Raw genomic sequence first — 21,414 nt, forward strand, 5'->3', positions numbered from 1 at the left:
CCCACCACCCTCACCCCCCCACCCAAATCCCCCCATCCCCCCGCCAAGAAAGTCCATCCTCATATGATCTGGCAGCATACAGCCTTAGCTCCTCATTGCAATTCCATGCAAGTGGATATCCAGAACGTGTTTTTCACTTAGCTGTTTCATTGTTCACATCCATCATAAGAAATGAAGGCTGATTCCATCCAAATATGTAGATATCAAAGGTTTATCGTAAGGCATTTGGGCATCTTTTGTTCATTTTCATCTTTTAGCCTCTGGCTGTAAATCCTCCACACAGCAGCATTCTCATGCGCCACTAAATTCCTCTCTGTCCTACCATTCTGCTCTCATGTGCCTTCCACAGTTCCACAGGGACTTCTTAGTTGGAAACTGTCCCTCTCTTTCTTATTCTTTCCATGCCTGTTCCTTCTCTGCTAATTAATACAGAGGAGCCTAACGTCCCCCAGACTTTTAAAAAGTACAGCCTTACTTTCTCCAAGACCTTGCCCTCTTCTGTTTTCACATGTGCCACACATGCACACACGTGGGAGGTCATTACTACTCCATCTAGAATCAAAGTAGCCTTTCACAGCTGAGGAAACACCATATCGCAACAATGTGAAAAAAAGTATCTGTCATTTCACTGACAGAATGGCAATAATAAGCAAACACCTCACATGACAACTAAATCTGAGGTGCAGCACCTCAGGAAAAATGCTCTTACAAAAAAATAAGGGACTCAAAAGTCCCTTCGCCCATATCGTCCTTTGCTAAATCTGTTTCTGACTCACTCATAATGAATGGACATGAGTTGGCCAACAATGAACCATGATACATTGATAATTCATGATGGCAGGGATATAGCCTAGATGCCCTGTTATACGGACGGACAAAATATGTGTAGCCTGTCTTCAAAAACAGAACTGTAAGTCCACAACTTGACTTTGCTCAAGTGCCTCACACTATAGAATGCACACTGCAAATATAGATACAGATCACATGTAGCACACACACACACACACATACATACATACACTGTCATACTCACAAACACGCACGCTTGCACAGTGCACTCATAAACTGACACACACAAGCAGCCTGACAAAAGGAGCTTATTGATCTCTACTACTCAGTTCCAAAATATGTCTAATAATAATAATAATAATAATAATAATTACTAAGACTACTAATAAGTATTATTATCCCGTTTTACATGGAATTAGGACCCACCAACTTTTAGCATAATGTTCTCACGGCTTCTTCTGTCTGTATCATGTGGAACTTCTGATGAGCGAGGAGCTTGTGTCCTCTCCTACATCCGCCACCAATTTAATAGTGATAATTCTCATATAAAACCAAACAGAGAAATAAAACGTAAGCCCCACTGGGATCCCATGTAATTTTCGAATGGTTTTTGGAACTATAACAGCCTCATTATTAAGCTATGGTTAAAATATAACCATATTTTAAAGACCGTACTATATAATCAAAGGCAGAATGCAAATCTGATTGGCTTCCCTTCTGTATATCCAAGGCACCACGTAGCTTCGTGCTGTATCAAATTTCTTGCTTTTAGACTAGAACATCATAGAACATCTATTTCGTGGGCAGGTGTTTTTTGTTTTGACTTGAAGAACAGAAAGTCTACAAAAAAAAACTAGCAAGCATTGTTCTTTTTCTTTTACAGGGCTTGTGTTTTTAACATTTTTTGTTCTTTTGTTCTTTTTTTCTGCTTTTAAGAAATTGAGTTTTTTTTTTCATGATGCTTTTTTTTTTGTAAATCCTGTGCAATGGGTGCCCTCTGGTGGTTCACAAGTTGACATCGCGGACGTCTGTTGGTGTGGAGGATTGATCGAGCTCGTCCAGGCCTTTCCCGCTGGGACCTCTCTGCGTCTGCTGCTGCTGCTGCTGCTGCTGCCGCCCCTCCCGCAGGCTGCTCACCAACACGCGCTCAATCTGCTCCTGGCACTCTTTGAGAACATCCTGCAATGAAACAAGAGAGGGAGGACAAGCTGTAAATAAGTGCACATATGTACGTAGATGTGTGTATGATTATAATCATGCTAACAGGGGGTCAGGGAGTTTCTCTCATTTCCAAATCAAGTCTATTGAACTTTCTTGGTCAAGTGTCCTTTTCATCACAATGGAGGATTATTTAATGCAGCTAAAAAGTTGTTGAGCTTGCATCAAGGGTGCAGATCTGATTCAGGGCTGAATCAAAACATGTAGTACCACACAGTGGGGGAAGAAGTCTTCAGATTCTTTACTTGTGTAAAAATTCCAATACCATACTGTTAAAATACTCTGTTACAAGTAAAAGTCCCGCTTTGAAAATTTTACTTCAAGAATCATCAATAAAAGGTTTTTACTTAGGTACTGAGTATTACTACTTAAGTATTAAAAGTAAAACAATGCAGAAAAATCTACTAAGTGTTGATTTGTCTGATCATTTCAGCTGTACTTGTAGGCCTATATATTGTTGGGTAGGTTCAGTTTTACATATACATAACATATTTTATAAACCACACGTGTTTTGTTTGCAACTTCTTTGTAATTTGTAAATTAACTAGTAACTAAAGCTGTCAGATTGTAATGGAGTAAAAAGTGCAATATTTCCTTTTGAAATGTAGTGGAGTAGGAGTAGGAAATGGCATGAAAAGAAAAGTAAAGTATAAGTACATACAATTTGTACTTAAGTAAAGGTACATAGTTACATTCCACCACTGGTACCATGGTTGCTCAGGGGGAATTTGGTTTCTGCAACTATATCATCACAAGTAACAGGAAAAATCTGAAAACTTTGTTCGAAGAATAAAAAAACAGGCAGAAAATCAGGGGCCCCGGGTGATGGAGTGGAAGGGCCCCTTGTGACGGAGCAGAGGAGCCCCTGGTTTGGCAATTGAGGGGCCCCTGGGCAGCGTAGACCAGGGGATTTAAATGACCACCCCCATTCTAGTTCCTCTAGCTACTGCCGAGGCTGAGCACAGACACGGACCAGACCCCAGCATTACTTCAGCCCACCAGGGTTGAGCAGTGAACACCACCCATGCATTAACAGGCACACCCCACTGCCTTCCCCCATTCAAACATCTACCTGTCCCACCACCTCCACCATTCCCAAACACACACACAAAACCCAAACAGAAGTAGCCTTGACAACGGTGGCTGAAAACACAGGTAGTACTAAAGCTATGTTAATTACATCCACCTCCTGTGGGAACACAAAGGTGGTGCTTTTTTAACGAGAGCCAGTCTGTGTGCCTGCCTGCCTGCAGGGGATCCATCTGAGACCTGGACGGCTCGCCTTTCACCATCAAAGGCCGCCGCGGCAATCTGAGAATCCACCTGGGAGAGGAGCCTCTCAACAGCGCTGAGCCCTCATTTCCTTCCCTGACGGGGGGTTGACAGAGGGGACAGCATAGAGCATGAAGACAGAGCAACTCACTGGGAAGGGGAAGACGTGAGGGAGGGTAAACGGGAGAGCGGTGCTAAAATGGTTGTTAGCAGGAGTGTCAGAAAAGGTCAAAATGTTTTTTTGAGTGAGGAGCTGCGGTGACCAAAGATATTAAGAAGAAAGAGCAGACTGCTGCAACAGTTACAAGCTAATGTGAAAAGAGCTGATAGAGCATAAACACTGCTCTCTGGTGGTGAATACTGCAGCATAACACAACTGAAGTCCAGTTCCTTGCTTTCAGCTCTTCACACGCTCACACATGCATGCATAACCCCCTGCCTTAAAGCAAGTGTCTGTAGGAAACATGACTGAGAGCGCCCCAAGGCCGGAGGGATGGGTGAAAGTGTACGGCTTGTGGAGCGGGGAAACATTCTTTAGACATTAACAGCTAATTTAAACCTGATGGGCCACAGTTTGAGCCTGTGTTACAGCTTCTGGTGCCGTTGGGCCTTGATGAAATGAGAACTGAGGCCTCACTCACATCTGAACTGCTCTTCTGCAAAAGGTCATAGTGAGACACAGACATGTACCGTGTTGAGTACATGAGTTTTTAACTTCTAACCCAATTTTCAATTTTTTACATGTGGACAAAGTTATGGAGGATTTCTTTACAAGAGGAGTCTCTTTAAGAGAGGGGGTTTGCTGATATCTGAAGATTGCATGAAGTCATTCCTGTATTGAGTTCTCCAGCATTGACCGATGATTAGCTCCAAAAAGTTTTTTTGTGTCACAATCCATGAAGCATGATTTGATGTTGAGGAGGTTGGACTAATCTGGGCCGGGTGCCTCTGGGGGGATGCTTCCCCCAGCAATGGGTGTCTGACATGGAGGTAACCCGGCCAGCGTCTGCCCCTTAATCTCCTCTAGAGGCTGGCCGCTAACATTGGCCCACAGAAAGTCCACACACAGAAAACCTTCCCACCAACATATGCCCCAATGGTCATAAAATCTCTATTCCTGTGAGAAAATTAAGTAAAGCGTAGAACTTGTAAAGGAACTGCCTGTGTCTTACCGCAAGAATGCACGCCTTCGCTTCTTAAAAGACTCTTCTCACCCTGTTTTTGCTGCTCTGTAGAGCGGCAGTTTGGATCCAATGCCAAGCCTCATGGGCTTTATTCAAGAAACTTTAATGGCTTCAATGTGTGACTACTGGAAACACCAATAATGTTTTAAGAGAAGTTCTAGGTAGTTGTGTACTGAGGGGGCCACTAGAACTGAGTAAGTTGGCCATGGGAGGTCGTGGTATACTGAAGCATCTCATTCTGCAGCCTCAACCCGGAAAACACATAACCACCTGGGATCCTCCCCTGTCGTTACGGTCCTCCATCTGCCCCACAATAATCTGTCTTTCTGACAAATCAAGGCATGCACGTTATTCCTGGGCTGACTTTGTGACACTGGCGGTAGGGGAAGGGGGGACGGGCAGTCGTGGAGACAGACAAAACCGAACGGAAGAAATGTGTGAAGCCATGGAATGTATTTTAACTGCTGACTGTACCACACTAGACAGTGCTAGCTACTCTGGGAGGACTTGGTGGTCAGACAGCTGAAACAAATACACAGGCTGACACACACTACGGATCTCAGGGAATCCTAAAACAAAATATCCGGAGGCTGACACTGGCAATAAGAAGTCCCCGCATGACTTAAATTTCCCAAAGTTACAATAGAAAATGTGACCTTTCTCTTTATTTAGCCTGCATGCTGAAACACTACAAGCGGTGATGCCATAGGCTGTGTTAATAGAGATAATCTTTCTTAATAAATGCATCTTTGTTGCAAGCACTGTGGCTTCAACACACTGACCCCCCTCTCCCCCCTCCCCCCCAGAAAATAACATGTCTATTTTTTTTTTATATTTAGGCCACAATGGAAACCAGAGTGATTAAAAAAGAAGAATTAAAAAACAGGATGAGAGAGAAAAATTGGAAAATGTGTTTCCAGTGTCTTAGTTTGTGACCCTAACTGAAAAAAGGTGAATGAAGGACTCAAAACAACAAAATCTAGGAAGGTACGGTCTTAAACCTTTGCACTTCTCTAACCTTTATTTCCTGTTTTATTTTTCAAGAATAAAGGGAAGCTTTACACACTTGGCCTTCATGTAGTTGGTCTAAATATTTCTTACTGTCACTACACATTACCTGTGCAGCCTCCCACTTAACACATTCTCACAAATTTCATATTTTCTCTCTGCATTTGACTTGGCTCTAAGGCGTACAGCCCCGTCTGCTGTCCCTAACAGGGAGCCCCTCTTGACCACACGAGGTGTATGTGTGGCTACACACATTCTTTCAGCGGCCCGAGAGGGTGACTTGGCCCTATCGCATTTCCACTGGAAAACCACAGCTTCTGGATACCCCAGATGCCAGTAGGGTGCCAGAGGGGTGGCGTTGGCCATGATGCTGTTGGCAGCAGCAGCAGCTGCAGAGGTTGGCAAAACTTGCTTTAACTTCATATTATGCCTGGCTCTTTGGCTGGCTGGCTACGAGACGCTGTTCTAAACATCTCGCAGAGCCTCTACACTGCCTGCCAAAACCAAATACAGTATGTTATGTGTACACATTTAGACTCTTACTTAAGGTGCATTCCACCACCCTGATGACTCCAGTCAAAATTGAGGTTGAGGTGACCCTCGGGCATCAAATTGATGTATAAAGTGGTTCAGCTTTAAGGAAAAGAAGGTAGGTCACGTGTTAAAATGACACAGACAATGATCGCCATTTCCTCTTTTTTGTGTGTGAAATCAAAGAATGACAAACATTCTTGCCTAGAAAACACTGAAGCCACTTATTAATGCTGACAACTACTTCTGGGCATCTGTCATTAGGCTGTGTTTGTTATGTTGTATACCAAGTGGTGCACACGTCTGATGTAGGTTCTTTAGTAACTTCATAAACCAAAATAAACTCTTCGTGTTCAGTTTTGGCTGGCTTCTTAGCAGTTTATACTAAAGCCTCTCGTATATGTTGAATTAGGAAGGGTGCCCTCTGCTTTGCTTCCCGTGTTTACTGCGAGCCATGGCTTGTCTAAATCCAGGAATGTGAGGAGTTGATCATAGAGACACAGAGCGACTTAATTCCCTCAAGTCTAAGACCTTGCAGCCTAAACACACTGAGGCCCTGTGCTGCTGAGGTCAGCTATTTGTTTTTCTTCAGCCGCTGAGCGAGACTTCACACAGCTCGCACCAGAGGGAGCCATGCTTTCCAGCGGTGCTGCATTATGGACCATAGGAGGAGATGAGAGAGGGCTGATTGTCGCGAGGGAGGCCTGACACCTCCCCCCTCCCCCCACCAGTGTCCTGTTCACACTTCAGCAGCTTTCTTCCTCCTCCTACTCTGCCTACTTTTGGGACAGAACTTAACATACCAGAGCTGAGGCTCGGGATCTGTGTCACGCCCTTTGATCTGCTCCCTGTGCTCTGAGCACACATGAACTCAAAATGCCCATGTTTAAATTATTACTAAGTAAAAGCCCTTTTTCATCATGTTTGATAGTAGGAGTACTCCTGCCAAGGCAGTGGCCTCAGACATGGAGCTGGTCCCTGGCCACTGCCCTGAATAGTTAGGATGGGTCAAGACTCATTTTCCCAAAGAGACAAAAAACTTAAATAACTTAACAGTCTCACTCGCCTTACCCTCTGTAGCCCGCCCTTACAGTATGCTATAGCAAAGTGAAGCCCTCTCAACATCTGTGTGATGAAAGCCAGGCTTCTCGGAGTCAGTAGAGGCCCTGCCTGTGTTTGGACTCAACTCACCCACCACCGCAACATTCACTGTACCCAGACAGCCACACAACGGCCTGGCCAGCATTCCTGTCAGCGACAGAGCATACTGTATATGCTCTCAACCTGGCTCGATTTAGAGTATTGGTTATATGAAGGGGCCTGAGCAACCTGACCAAACTGATGGAGAGGAAAAGAAACCTGCCACATGCTACCTAAGTGTAAGCCAGAGGAGAGTGCATTTACAGTATATTGACACAGTTCATGATTTCTGTTAATGAAGCCATTTTTGGTCTTAGTTTGATGCTTGTTTAGAATTTTTTTCTTCTCATGACACCCCCAAAAAATTGGGTTTGTAGAAAGCCGAATCCCAGTGGAGAGGCCAAATCGGAGTGTCATTACAACGTCTGTCTGCTGCAAACGCACAACTTAAGCAAACATATGGCATTTCTTAACTCATAACACAAATAACAAGGATATTTTCCCTCAAAAGAATTGTGAGTTCGGTAGAAAAAAAAACTGAATTTGCTTGTTAACAGTAACAGATTGCAAAGCTGTGGGTTTCAATTGAATTAAGATGAGTTAATTGTAGCAGTTTATCGAGAAGTTACTGACTGAAAAGATGAAAGGCTTCCAACGTCAGCAGCAGCTGATTCAGCATTGAATCATAGAAAAATATCAGTGAACAACTAACAGCTGTCAGCAGAGAAACATATACTCCTCCTCATTCAAAAATTACACAGAAACATCCCCCCAACTCTTCCAGACACAAGTGTGACTAACAACACCACACAGGAATTCAGTGGCTTTGGGAAAACTTTATGTGTATATATATATATATATATATATGTGTGTGTCTCGTCCAATCAAGCTGCAATGAGTGTCCTGGATGTGACAGAGGAGTATAAAACAAACTCACCACTTCTGTGTTTGTGATTTTGGCCAGCAGGTCTGTAAGACTGTCGCCCCACTGTGACTGGTCAGCTGAATCCAGCTGTAGGCCACAGATCGCTGCCCCCACACTTCCTGTGGCAATCATGGAGGGAGGGTACATGGCGAATCTGAAATCTGTTAGAGGAAGAAATACTAATTGAGTTAAATGTGTCTCCAGTGCTATTGGTCTGTAAATGATACAAAAAAAGTATTCATTGTCACGTTAAAAAAGGAGCTAAAATCTTTAGTTCAGTGGATAAATGACTTAAACAGTTGATTTACACTGGATTCTTTATTCACCTGGTGCAGTTTGTAAATTGCACTTTTTAATTAATATGCTCCACAAAAAGGGTAAAAATATGTTCCTCCAAGAGACAATATGACTTGGTAATCTAGCAGTCAGCTAATAAATAATCCTTCTATTGCACCGGGTCTGAACGCAGCGCTCACTAATGACCAGGGCCCTGGATAATGAGGGTTCACTTGGCTTGTAAAGGAGCTGAAAAGCAACCACCCTCACCCTCTCCCCACCCCATTCCCCCTCTTTTCCCCAGCCCGGCCCCTTTTCTTCCATCTCCTGAGTAAATCGTGTGCTCACTGAAAAAAGCCCAATAGCGCTTGGAAAGGGAGGAATAAAGAGGCTCAGTGCGTCTGCCAATGCTCACTGCTGTAGGTCCTTTTTCCACGTGTGGTCACAGGCGTGCGTCTCAAAGACCAATAACCTTGTTAGCTCCCTTCACTGTCATTCATAATGCAAATGAGACAGCTTGTGAACGGGCCAGAAGCCCGAAAAGGCAAGGCAACTGGCATACAGGGAGAGAGAGAGAGAGAGAGAGAGCAAGGGCAACAGACAGACAGACGGGGAGAGAGAGCATTTTTCTCCACACACACACACACACACACACACACACACACACACACACACACACACACACACACACACACACACACACACACACACACACACACACACACACACACACACACACACACACACACACACACACGCTCCTTTCTCTATTCTCTCTTTATGTCTTTCTCAACTTCTACCTTTCTTTTTGGACAACACATGGCCTGCTTAGATGTGGCCAGTGAATGGCACACATGCCCCAGTCTTTGTTGCTACAACAGGCAGCGGTTTGCATTGGCTGCCCTCCTATCTTTTAGCATATTAATAGAGTGGCGGGCCTGCAAGAGGGAAGGCAGAAGAGTGTGACTCCATTGTCCGGAGTCATCACCTCATTTCACCCAATTGAGAGACACAGCATCCATCCCCTCTCTGATGATACCAATTCAGAGAGACAGGCCGGACAAAGAGTGTGGCTGGACAGGGGGTCGGCGGGGGGTGGAAGATGAAGAGGGAGGAATGGACGGAATGGCGACAAGACAACAAGGGGGAAGGGAGAAGTGGTGGGCTTGGTTGGAGAGAAAAGGGGGTAGACAACTCCAATGCACATCACTCTCAAGTCTGTGTCCAGACTCTTGTGAGATTCTGGAAGAAGAAAAGAGTTGCCCTTTAGCGACCCTCACCTCCTGCCTTCCATCCACCCCCCACAAGCATTCCTCTGTTCCTGGGCCACCTATGGGCTAAAGGAGTGGGCGGTGGGGGCATAGAAACAGCCTGCACATTAACATATTGCCATATTCAATTGCAAAGCAAACTGCGTGCGATGGCCGTGAAGGAGATTTTTCTTCCTTCTTTTTTTTTCATCTAAATCTGGAATCAAAGAGGTAGGCTCTTTGATAGCTGTAAAGGCAGCCCTTCACTGCCTTTTTAACATGCACAGCCAGGCGCTTTCTCATCTTGTGGGCTCAGTGTTGACAAATAAATGAACTTATTATACACCCCTGTGTTAGCCGCTGGGTCTTTGCCAAGGGGCGATTTATTAAAGGCTACCTCGAGCCAAGAGGAAAGAGCACACAAAGCCCCCCAGCATTACATCACTGCTGTAAATGCACAACTTTCTATAGAGGGGTAAAAGGACAAAGGCATACACGGATTTACTGTACGTGTGTGGAGAGTGCAGACCGACGGCCAAGGAGGCAGACAACTAAGAGTCACAGGCAAGAAGCAATGCTTTAAGATGCAGACACAGACCCCCAACACACACACGCACGCACTCACACACACGCACACACACATCACAAACACACAGCACACAAACACACACACAGCACAAACGTAGGTTTGTGGGAGAGCTGAGTGGTGGACAGTGGGCAGCAAGCTGATTTTTTGCACTCAAGACAAGACAGGTCTGTAGCAGAACAAGGGCGCGCTCGTGCAGCCGATGTAGGCTGACACTCCGGCCTGGTGGCTGCTACATGTGGGGGGAAGAATGGCTGTATTTTAGGAGGCCCTCATTGATATTCATGTTGAGGATAAACAGTGTATGTAGCTGAGTGGGGACGCCTGCGATGGAAAGCTCCCTGTGAGCAGCGGCTGGCTGGCCCCGTCCTGTACGCCTCTCACCCCCTTCAATGGCCCTTTCTCCTCCCTGTGCCCCCTCATCTCCATTCCTCTGTGTTAATCAAACCCCCTGAAACTTCATCCTCAGGCCTCCTGTAACACAGTCTGCTGCCCTACATGGCCCACTCCTCTTGGGTGGCTGCAATGCACAGTATGCACATTAAACTTGTTAAATTAATTAAATAAAATTGGAAAGTTGAACAACTGCCAAAAGACGAAAGGAAAAAAAAAGCCCAAACTCTCCTTCTCGCCCTCTTCTCTCGCTAGCACTATAAATCAGGGTCTTGTATTCCATACATGTAGCGCTTCTCCACCTTGTTTATTAAAGGAGTAGCATTAAGAGGACCCAGGGCCTGTGGAATGATTAAGGCCAAAAACAAACAGCATTTGGGGATTGGCATGATAGAAAGTCAAAACAAGTTCAGTAAAGAGCTACTCAGACGGTACAACTACTGTAGCTCTTTGAGACATACAAACAACAACAACAACAACAAACTCCCAACTGGGCTTGAAGGGGAGAAATCACCGATTGAGAAACAATAATTTGATACTGCGATCTGTCATATTACAATACCTCTCATTCCAGACTGTCACTCTGGAGACAAACAGAAAACAAAACTTGGGAGGTTTGAGTCACGCAGCCTGCTGCTCAAACTGTGATTTCCACTCATTTGCCAGAAAAAAAGAATTCCTCCTTAATGTAGCATCCAGTGACAGCTCTCTTTAGCCTTGCACCATCATCTCCACTGTAACAGCTGTAGCCTTGAGGCGTTGGTTACGTCAGTGACCGGGATCAGATCAAAGGTGAAATATTCAATCTCTCTCTCTCTCCCTCTCTCTCACTCTGAAATGACATGATTTGGACAAAATGATCAGCTTAGCTGAAGTACTTAAAACCTCTAATCAGAAAATAAAGTTAGAGGACAAGGAAGACACTCTGGTGTCATGACTAAAATGTTTTGGTCCAACTAGCCACCGCTAACATTTGCTTTACTTCAAATCACAAAAACTAGTCTTTGGGGTTGACGTGACCTCCAAGGTAAACCTGTAATCTTTTAATTTCCAAACCTTTTTGTTGGCATAGTTGCAGACTCCAAAGATCCGTTTTCTTTGTGTTTCTGGTGTGACTCAGCTGGCCACAGTATATACAGTGTGGTGCTGATTACACCAGAGAGGTGAAAGGGGTGGGGGACTCAGGACATGCCACTCGATGATTCACTCCGTGTGTCAAGGTTTTGGGCGCATATTGTCAGGAAGCTTTTCCCTGCTCCATGTGTTGCCGAAGCAGCCGGGCCGGACATGAATCCTCACATCAGTGTCGCGTGTGGAGAGATGATAATTTGTTGGAGGAGGTAGCTAATTTGTTAGGGTTCTGAGTCACCAAACATGAAGTGGGTTTTATGTAAACAAACACCAGTAAAGACTATTTCATTGACCACATCTGAGATGAATCATTCATCTCCAGAATGCGGAGCTAAGCCCGGAGGGGATTCTCCGTGCAGCAGCCACTTTTAAGAGGAAGCAGCAAGCAGCATTCCTGCCTCTGGACCAGCCAGACTTTACAGCTGAGATGAAAAGAGTACTCATGAATCATCTTAGAATTCAAGACAGGTCACAAATTGGCATGTTTGTATCATAGTGTGTCACTTCTGTGTAGGCTAATAAATATCTAAATCTGTCGTCATTTTCCTGATCTTCCTGTGCTTATCTTTATATATTATTTTAAATGAGAAGGAAATGCAGCGGAGCAAGTGTATGTACGCATGTCATTCAACTTGTTTTTAGGGTTAGAAGCTGCATGACAAAACTAAAGAGTGAAATATATTGTATACTTTGCAGTGTAGAGGCTATAGGAATCCAGGCACAACTGTGCAAGTTAAACATGTGTAGGGTTTAAACACTCAAATTTAAAGCTCAGCTTTGTTCCAACTCTGCGGTAAAAAGTGACGCTAAACAAGAAGGAAAGTGAACCCATGCAGTAAAGCGTGATCTCTCTCTCTATCATCCATTTTAGCTAGTGAATCATTAGTTTGTTTCAGAGAAACTAACCAGTTAAACATCAATTTACTTTACTTACACACACACACACACACACACACACACACACACACACACACACACACACACACACACACACACACACACACACACACAAACACACACACACACACACACACTCACACACACACGCACACACGCACAAAAAGTAATCAAATACTATTCTGAGATAAAAGAGTGACTTTCCTCTTACTTAAATCACTTGTTATTTACATCCCAACTTGTAGCAAAATCTTCAATGTGCCTTCCAGGACATTTGACTCTCTCTTGGACAGCGGGGTTGGCCCTGATCCAGAATTTTCTTTTGATCAACTTCTATGACTATTGTCACCATTCTATGCATACCATTACAGAGAGGGCTATTGGAGTCGGTTTAAGAAAAAAAAACAGACCATAATCCCTGCCAATATGGCAAGAAGACGGAGCTCAATAACCGCAGCCGACAGGTTGGGGTGCATCTGTCTGCCCCATGCACCCCATCCATTCTCCCACTTTACCTCAATTGAATAAGAATAGAAGAGGAAGCTCGGAGTGCTTGGTGTCTGTGTGTAGGAATGGAGGTTCATAATCTCCCTTAATGAGCTTGTTTCTGGGCTATTATATGGCGGCCTGCCTGAGGGAAACGCTGGTGTTTCCTATCAAGTGGCCCCGCAGCGCTGACCCTCGCATGGCTCTGCATATGAAATGTAAGGGCCAAGCCTTTTGTCTCCTTTCTCCCAGCCTCTAGCTGAGCTCCTGAATCCATTTGCATAGTCCTGAATGGACCAGCCAATGTTATTAATTAATACAGAGCCAGCCTGCGCCACCTGACAAAATCCCACCGAGTGGCCCGAACGGAACTGTTTCATCAAAAGAGAGGAGCCATTAGGATTGAGAGGCCTTATTCTCCACTTCTCCTCTTCTCTCTCTTGTTCGCCTGAAAACAGAGAGCCGGGGTTTTATGCATGTTTTCTTTTTCAGTATAGGGGCAGCAGTGGTGGGAGTAGTGGTGGCTTGAATGAGACTGTATGAAATAGGAAGGCCACAGGTGACCCATTGTCAACTGTCTTGCAAATGTAAATCCTCCTGAGAGATCTCCTCCTTCTGCTGCGTCTTCACCTTCTCAGCTCCACTCAGAGGATGTCTCAAGGAGGATTCTCACTAGATAACCTGTAGATTTACGGCTGGGAACGTTACACAAATTGGGTTTTGAATTCCCAGAGAACTTGAGATGCACTGTTGATGCAATTGTTGAATCACTCGTGCTCCTCTCTTTTTCTGTCCTGCCTTTCCTCTCTGTTTGCTTGGATACAAGTCTGAGGAGAGTATACACATACTGTATATAATTGGCCTGTTGCTAATCCAGAGCAATCTTCGGAAAGTCTCCCTCCTAAAACACAAAGCCAGGAGGACGACTCCAGGAGGCTCGTGAATGCATTTCCACTGCCTCATTGAAGCAATTAAGGACAAAGTGCATGCTGAGTCTTTCACAATGTTGCTTTGGGAATAGGTCTGATCACGGACGCACTGTCATTCCACACATTAATCCACTGGCTCAAAAGAAGGGGTGAGAGATGTGGGTTAAGACAGGGTGAGGGAGAGAGCAGTAGGAGAGAGTGAAGGAAAGGGAGATGCAGAGAAAGAGAAGACAGGCATTTCTTCTTCAAACCTATGCAAACATGAACTTTTGTTGCAAACATTTGTCACCCTATCACATCCATTGCACAAGCGGTGCAATACCTGTCACCTGCCTTGTATCTATTCCTCGTCTGATACACACACTCCTCTAAATTATGTCAGCACAAGGAGCTTTTTCCCATGAGGGGGTGTAGTTAGCATTCCTGTTTGTGGCCTGCAGTAAAGGGAGTTAGTGATGGAGGTGGGGGGTCACCCAGACAGTAAGAAACAAAGGAGTGCCAAACAGCCTTATTGTGGCTGTACTGTTAACAGAAATCTTTAAGGATGTTTAAGATGAGTTAGAGCGTTTGTCTCCTAGCTTTAGCCATGCCTTTGAATGTGGAGGTGATGCAAACAGAAGAAAGCTGCCCTATAGACAATCTATCATCTCAACATGGGAAAGCTATCATGTCCTCCAACTGTGGGGTGGGGAGGCGTGAGAAGTTCGGGGGGGAGGGAAAGAGGGAAGGAAGGCGGCAGGGGAAAGCGATATGAAAACATGACATGCTTTAGAATTGGCAGTGCACAAACAATACGCTCCCCTGGCTTTCCCTAACTCCCCTGTTCCCTCCTGCATCTTCTCCGTCTCCGAAGATCATGTTAAAGGCTGCCTGTCCCTCCCACGCCTCGCTGCATGTTTGATCTTGAGAGAACAATTCACCTCAAGAGCAGAAAGACAATGGCCTGCCTGCCTCCACCCCCTGTCCGTTCCTCTTCTCGACCCTGTGCGACATGGAAATCCCCCTCAACCAGGCTCAATCTGCTTTGAAGTGTTACTGGATGCGCTGGAAGCCACTGATATGCCTCTAAAACATGACCACACACCAGCCTGGGAGAAGACAAATGATGGACGTCGAACATCTAGTCTAACACTGAAATGTCTTCCATGACACATGCTTTTCTTAGGTAGAATATTTTCCCATTGGAGGTAATGTGTCTCACTTACAGCGGGCTGGGACTGGCCCACAGCACAACTCTGAACAGAGCTGTTGCTGCATGTTATTGAGATAGAGAGAGGGCTTTGAAAGAAGAATGTGCAGATAAAGATATTTTGCAACATGAGAAAGTATGTTGATGCAAGCCACTATCGCTTGGTTTGACTTGGCTGCTTATCCATGATCAGTGTCACTTGCAACACCAAGAAGAGAAAAAGAAGATATGCTATCAAGATGACGTTCATGCTCGGCGCGGTCATCTTTTGGATCCGTTCTTGCGATTAAACATCACATCATTCAGTTGGACAAACATCTGTTCATAATACACACATTTTAGACGTGTGCAAAGTAAGTGTCCCGATGTGTCCTACCTGTGGCACAGAGGGCGATAAAGGTCTGGACGTGTTTGCGTATAAGTGCCAGCTTATCCTCGGGCAGCGGCAGCCTCCTCACAATGTGCTCGATGAAGTCGTTCGGCGTTACTGCTGCCAAGTTCCACTTCAACTTTCCCAACACCACCAGTTCCCATTCCTGAATAGAAAGAGAGAAAGAGAAGGAGAGAGAGATAACAGAAAATGAGAAAGACTGAGAAAAATGAAGTGACGCAAAACACAACCACATATTTACATACTGTAACAGTTTGCACGTTACTCCAGTTACAGCCCGTTACACTGCAGTCTAAAGGGAGTGACTGGGCCTCGGTGGGCCCCTGGCCCCTTACATTAGCATTAGTGTGTGTGGAGGTTAAGCATTACTGTTATTACGTTAGTCTCTGATTGGCCGGGCCTGGGACAGAGAAACACCAGCAGCGCCACCAATCAAGGTGACCTCACAACACTGTCTCCCTCCCCGTCTGTCTGTCTGGCATCTGGGGACTTTCCTAAAGAGGCCCACCGGAGGTTCTACCGTGTGTGTGTGTGTGTGTGTGTGTGTGTGTGTGATGTGTGTGTGTAGGTGTATGTGTGTGTGTGTGTGTAAGATTGCAGAGTGAAATGGATAGGAAGGCTGTGCTTGTTGAGCAGGCCCAGCAGTAATTCTGTGTTATGATATAAACTTAAACAGCATTTCATTATTTGAACTGATCTCATTGCATTTGTCATCACCCTTCATTTTACGTCACAACAGGTGAGGTGATTATTTTTCTTACCATTGCATTCTGTGTTTTGCTGCCCTTTGGTATTTATCAGTACACTTGCCCTTTAGCCCGTATTACTCATCAAATAAACCATGTCCAGTGCCAAATACAGTTCAAAAGAGTTCACAGGAAATGTAAACCTTGGGCAGTGGCTTTGAAATTAACGTTATCAACACCTTTCTGTAATCCACTCAGCAGAATTAACTTCTTTATAGTTCTTTGTAAATCCTTTTGAATGTGGATGTCTTAGCAAAATGTGATGAGACGTGCTGATCTAGTGTGTCTGTGTAATGTGTGAGTGTGAGAGTGTGTGTAGGGCGTGGGTGGGGCTGGGGGACACTAGGTGTGGTGTTTTCTTCTCTTAGAGTGTATTATTACTTTCACTTCCTAGAGGAGGAGGTGACTAACGAAAGAGTTGGTGACTCATTTGGGAAAAAAATGTGGTGGTTTGGTTCTGGACTGCAGCTTGTGACAGGGACCACGGATGCTCTTTGTTTTCCCCTTCAGTGAGAGAAAGAGACCACATGGACTCAGTCATGAGACAAGTCAACATGGCTGCCACTGACCCTGTTACCAGCTGCAAATTTCTAATCAATGTGACATTTTTCAGCCTTCAGACATGGCATCCCTTCTCAAAAAGGGATTTTGTGTATACCCACAGTTATGAGGATATAATAGCACCTCTGATTTAAAGGTTAAAGGTATCTTCCTCTGCCTGCTCAAAGATTTGATTATTTGATCATATGCAAATCATAAGGCCCAGCGGTGGCCTTTTAATTGTGTCTGCGCTAAGGTTTGCAACATGGCTGCCTCCTGCTCTCAAAAGCCTTTTCCATCAGTGCCAGTGAGCACGACTCAAGCCTACAGCGAAGGCTTTGACAAACCTTGCAACACAGGATCTATGCTGGCAGAGTGACAGGCACCCACTTCCTTCTGCTACTGCCTTCCTCTGGTCACACCTTCTTTGTAACATTGCGGTTCTCTTTACAAGAAATTGTTACCAAAGACGAGGACAAAAAAAAAAAAATGATCACATGCACCGAGCAGCTGATCTGTTTCCTGTATCTGCATGTCAGCCAAAATACTGCCTTATACAGAAACAGTGAGAAGAGGCCCCAGCAAACCAGTTCAAGGACTGAGGGCTTTGCCTTCACACTGAACATAAAGGTGGGACGTTACGTTACTTTACGCCTTGTAAAGTGCAGCACGACATAATCCATTAAATGCGTCCAATCCGGCTAATGGCCTAGCCCTTTTTCCTTTCAGTGCTCATTCTGTTTACTTGTCAAACTTATAACATGCTGACTATTACACCCTTCGCTGAAGACAGGGGGCAATTAAATCTGACACAATATTCACAAGCAGAAATAACATTCCAGAAAATGATCAGAAACCATCTAACCCATCAGCATCTCGCCAGGAACTTGAATATACTGCAGCGATGCAGCGAGCAGAGCCGCCAGTCAGGCCTCCAACCATCAGCCACGTCTGAATCATACTATGTGGCCTCTTTCACAACATGGGTGGGATTGGCTGTTGTTTACTGAGGAATGTTTATGTAGCACCACAGAGCAGTGTGTGTGTGTATGTATGGAGGGGGGACTTATCTGATGTGAAACTGAGTTAATTAATTGATTTTGCGCCAGTGAAGGCAGCTGGTATCATCAGGCCAAAAAGGCCTTATCAAGTATAGCATGCACAGGAATGCCATTCTTTCATCCCCTATACTCCAAATAACACACAATCTACCCCTGCATCATCGGTTATGTGCATCATTGTGCAGGCTATCATTTCAACGTTGAACAATGTGCTAGGAGCAAAAATAGTGCAGCATGACATAATATCACAAATGTGTGCATCCACGGTTATTTTTGGATGAAAGCTGAACTGTAGAAGGCAAACTTTCCCAGTGTGTGTCTCTCTCCCCTCTCTCTAGCTGACAGGAACAGAGTCAGAACTTTGGCTGGAGTTCAAGTTGACCTCGTTGCTCTGTGCAAATATCTGCCACTAGATGGCGATGGAGACCATTGCACAGACTGGACGGATACTGTAAAGCCCACAGGGGGGTTTTGTACAGTAAAGCGAGCCATCCCTGAGAGGCTTTCGCTTTTTTCATGCACTTTTGATGACGGAGCAGTCCAAAGCAGAGGCTGGACAACAGAAATCATGGAAATGATAGACAACCCTGGTGTTAAGTATGTGATGAAATGACCCCATTTGAAGGGAACATTAAATCCCCCCCATCTTTAACTAGCTGATGATGATAGCACGGATCCTTAAGGGGGGACACTGGGAGCTGTTGCTTACCAGCAGCTCCTGCGGTCTGATGGAGTTATCTGTGTAGATGCAAAGCTTCTCTGCAGTTAGTGGACGAGTCTCTTTCAATTTGGATGCGAGAAACATGCACACTGCTCCCAGCAGCTGCAGGTGACACTTTTTGGTGGGTACCACTGCTAGAAATCTGTCTAAGTAGTTCATGGCCAGGGGAAACACTTCTTCCTCGCACTTCTGCTCCTCGCAAACCTGAATGGAGAGACAGCAAACAATGCAACAATGTTCAGCATTTGGAATCAGCAAGCCACTCACACAGACGAGACTTGTGTTTTTCCCCAGCACTTGTATGTAAAACATTTATGAGAAAAACGAAAGATAAGGTCTAATCACATTAAGAGCACATATTAAATTCAGTGACACACATAGTTGGGGCCCGGCCAAGAATTTGCGCCCAGCCCAAATCGGTTGCGACATCATAAATTAATTCGAAATAGATTACTTGACAAATAATTAAAATAAGGCTGGGACACATACTGTCAATAGAGTCGCATTCCTGCAGTTCATTCAATAAGAAATGAATTCATGTTACAATCATTCGAGCCAAAAAAACACCCCGACAGCGCAGCACACGGAAACACACAGTGTTTTCTTTTCTTCATTCGTCATATTTTCATAAAATATTTAAAAATAGAAATAAATTGTCTAGAGTGATCTTTTTCACACCATAATGTTCATTGGGGTCTTCTGTATCAGACCCGACAATTCATATCCAAATCCGCGCGCGATGAATAGTGATAAAACGTCCAAATAAAAGGCAGGTAGCGAGAGCTTGGTCTGATGTGCGTCACCGGCGACCCGATATATTTATTTCAAAAATTAATTAAAAATCGCCAGCATGTCGGACGCTGACAATATTTACATGAAAATAAAGCCCAAAGGCTCGAGATTGTTTACAGGTGGATGTTGACCATAAATAGTTGACGTAGTGTCAAAAAACGAACATAATTCCAGAGTGACACATTGAGACTGGGGGAAGACCAAAAGGAAAGCTAAGGCCCTCGCCCCTTCCGACATTTAAAAGAGATACCTTGCAAATTTGCAATGCTTTTGGACATCATTCCTATAGTCAGTGGATACAAAGGACTCTCCTCTGTCATTGCCGATGGGCTTTAAGCGCTGTTATTGCGTTTATGGCACTGTAAAGTCCTCTTAAAAGCACAAGCGCTCCTGTAAAAAAAAGCAACATGGCGATTGAAGAGCGCAGAGCAGCATTGCATTGAGGAGTGCATACGTGTTCATGGAAATATCCAGGCTATCTAAAATAATAACATTAAAGAATCAACGGACAGCTTGCACATGCGACATGTGAGACATAGGCCTGTGAAAGACATTCTCCGGTGTCCCGGATAGCACAGCTCGTTGTTCCATAAACGCAGTCTTCGCGACTGTCTGTGAAAACATATGCGAAGAAATGACAGAAAGCGACACATTAGGTTAATACGGGGGATATAAGCAGCGGGTATAAGAGCTAGAAGTCTCATCTGCTGACTACTCTCCAAAAGAAATTGCAAACTGCGCTCAATAAAGCAGCGAGGACACAAATAAAGAGGCTTTTAAAGTCGAGCACGGAAATAATAACACTCGGCACTCGGTGTTTCGGTGTACCTCCAACATCCAAGTAGCGACCATCCTCCTCATAAACGGCTGGATATCTTTCTGGACGCCTTTAAAATAGGAATATTGCGGGAGAAACCTCTCCTCTATGGTCAACAAGCTCTGCAGGACTCTGTCATCGCACAGGAGGTTCGGATCGGGACGAGCTCTTATGATGGTGTCCATTTCGAGGCAGAGCAGTTCCATGGTGCTGGTGCTTTCAATTCTTAGTCAAAAAAATAGAAAAAGTATATTTCTCTCTCGGAAACGTAAAAGCGGCGATGCAGGGCAAAAAATTGCAAAAGAAGGGAAGGAAAAGTTATTTAGAGGCATACAAAGTGAGACTGCAGGGGCTCCGCGAGAGTAGTCCTGCCTCTCCTTGTTGAGAACTTTTTCCTCTCTCTCCCCACACACAACGCGCCTCGGTCTACTTTCATCCGCCTGGTTAGATCAGGCGCATTTGAAGACAAGCCCTGCATGCGCTACTGACGCAATTCCCTTCATTACCCCTGTATATCCCAGAAGCAACATGCTGCACCCCTGCCCCTCTTTCTGCTATATGCAGGACAACTTCTTCCATTTAAACGATTATAACACTTTCCCAAGAGTAGATCAACAACAATAGAACACAAGGTGCAGAATAAACCCACCTCAACTCAACTTTAACCACATGTCCTCACATTTATAGTTTTAGACTGAAATAGTCTATAGAGTATTTAGCCTGTATTAAAGTATGTGACTGATGAATGCTTATTTAGAACAGGGTGCTTTTAGGTAGGCTAATATGTAATACATGCTTTTCTGTGTTTTGATAGATGTATTTCTTAATGGTGGTGGTTGCTTGCCTTGATGATATTAGCCTATACAGAGTGGAGGACATGATGACAGTGCCACTTAACACAATACAAATAAATATCTTTCTTACTCGTTGTTGCATTATTACAATTCGCCTATAAGGCACATTTTTAGCACAAGACAGCCTTCAAGAAACCAACTATGCTCGCTAATGTGCAGCAAGTGACCCCTTGGGAAGGTATTTTGAATATTAGTTTGGATTAGAAAGGAAAAAAGAAAACTCCCTAGAGCGACTTATTGGCGTTGCTTTCTTTTTGACTTCTCCGTGTGCTTTTTCAAATGGACCGA

General features: G+C 44.6%; 1 protein-coding gene across 1 annotated transcript; it reads right to left on the bottom strand.

Moving 5' to 3' along the window:
- Window positions 1-1,718: 1,718 nt before the first annotated feature.
- ccnd2a (cyclin D2, a) lies at window positions 1,719-20,758 on the bottom strand. Its single transcript, XM_034878079.1, has 5 exons — window positions 20,284-20,758; window positions 18,652-18,867; window positions 15,581-15,740; window positions 8,080-8,228; window positions 1,719-1,968 (listed from the first exon to the last, which is right to left on the bottom strand). Exons 1-5 carry the CDS (start codon window positions 20,476-20,478, stop codon window positions 1,795-1,797), a joined length of 894 nt encoding a protein of 297 aa, XP_034733970.1. The 5' UTR covers window positions 20,479-20,758; the 3' UTR covers window positions 1,719-1,794.
- Between the last annotated feature and the right edge of the window lie 656 nt (window positions 20,759-21,414).

Source organism: Etheostoma cragini, chromosome 8 (assembly GCF_013103735.1).
Source record: "Etheostoma cragini isolate CJK2018 chromosome 8, CSU_Ecrag_1.0, whole genome shotgun sequence".
Classification (NCBI taxonomy): Eukaryota; Metazoa; Chordata; class Actinopteri; order Perciformes; family Percidae; genus Etheostoma; species Etheostoma cragini.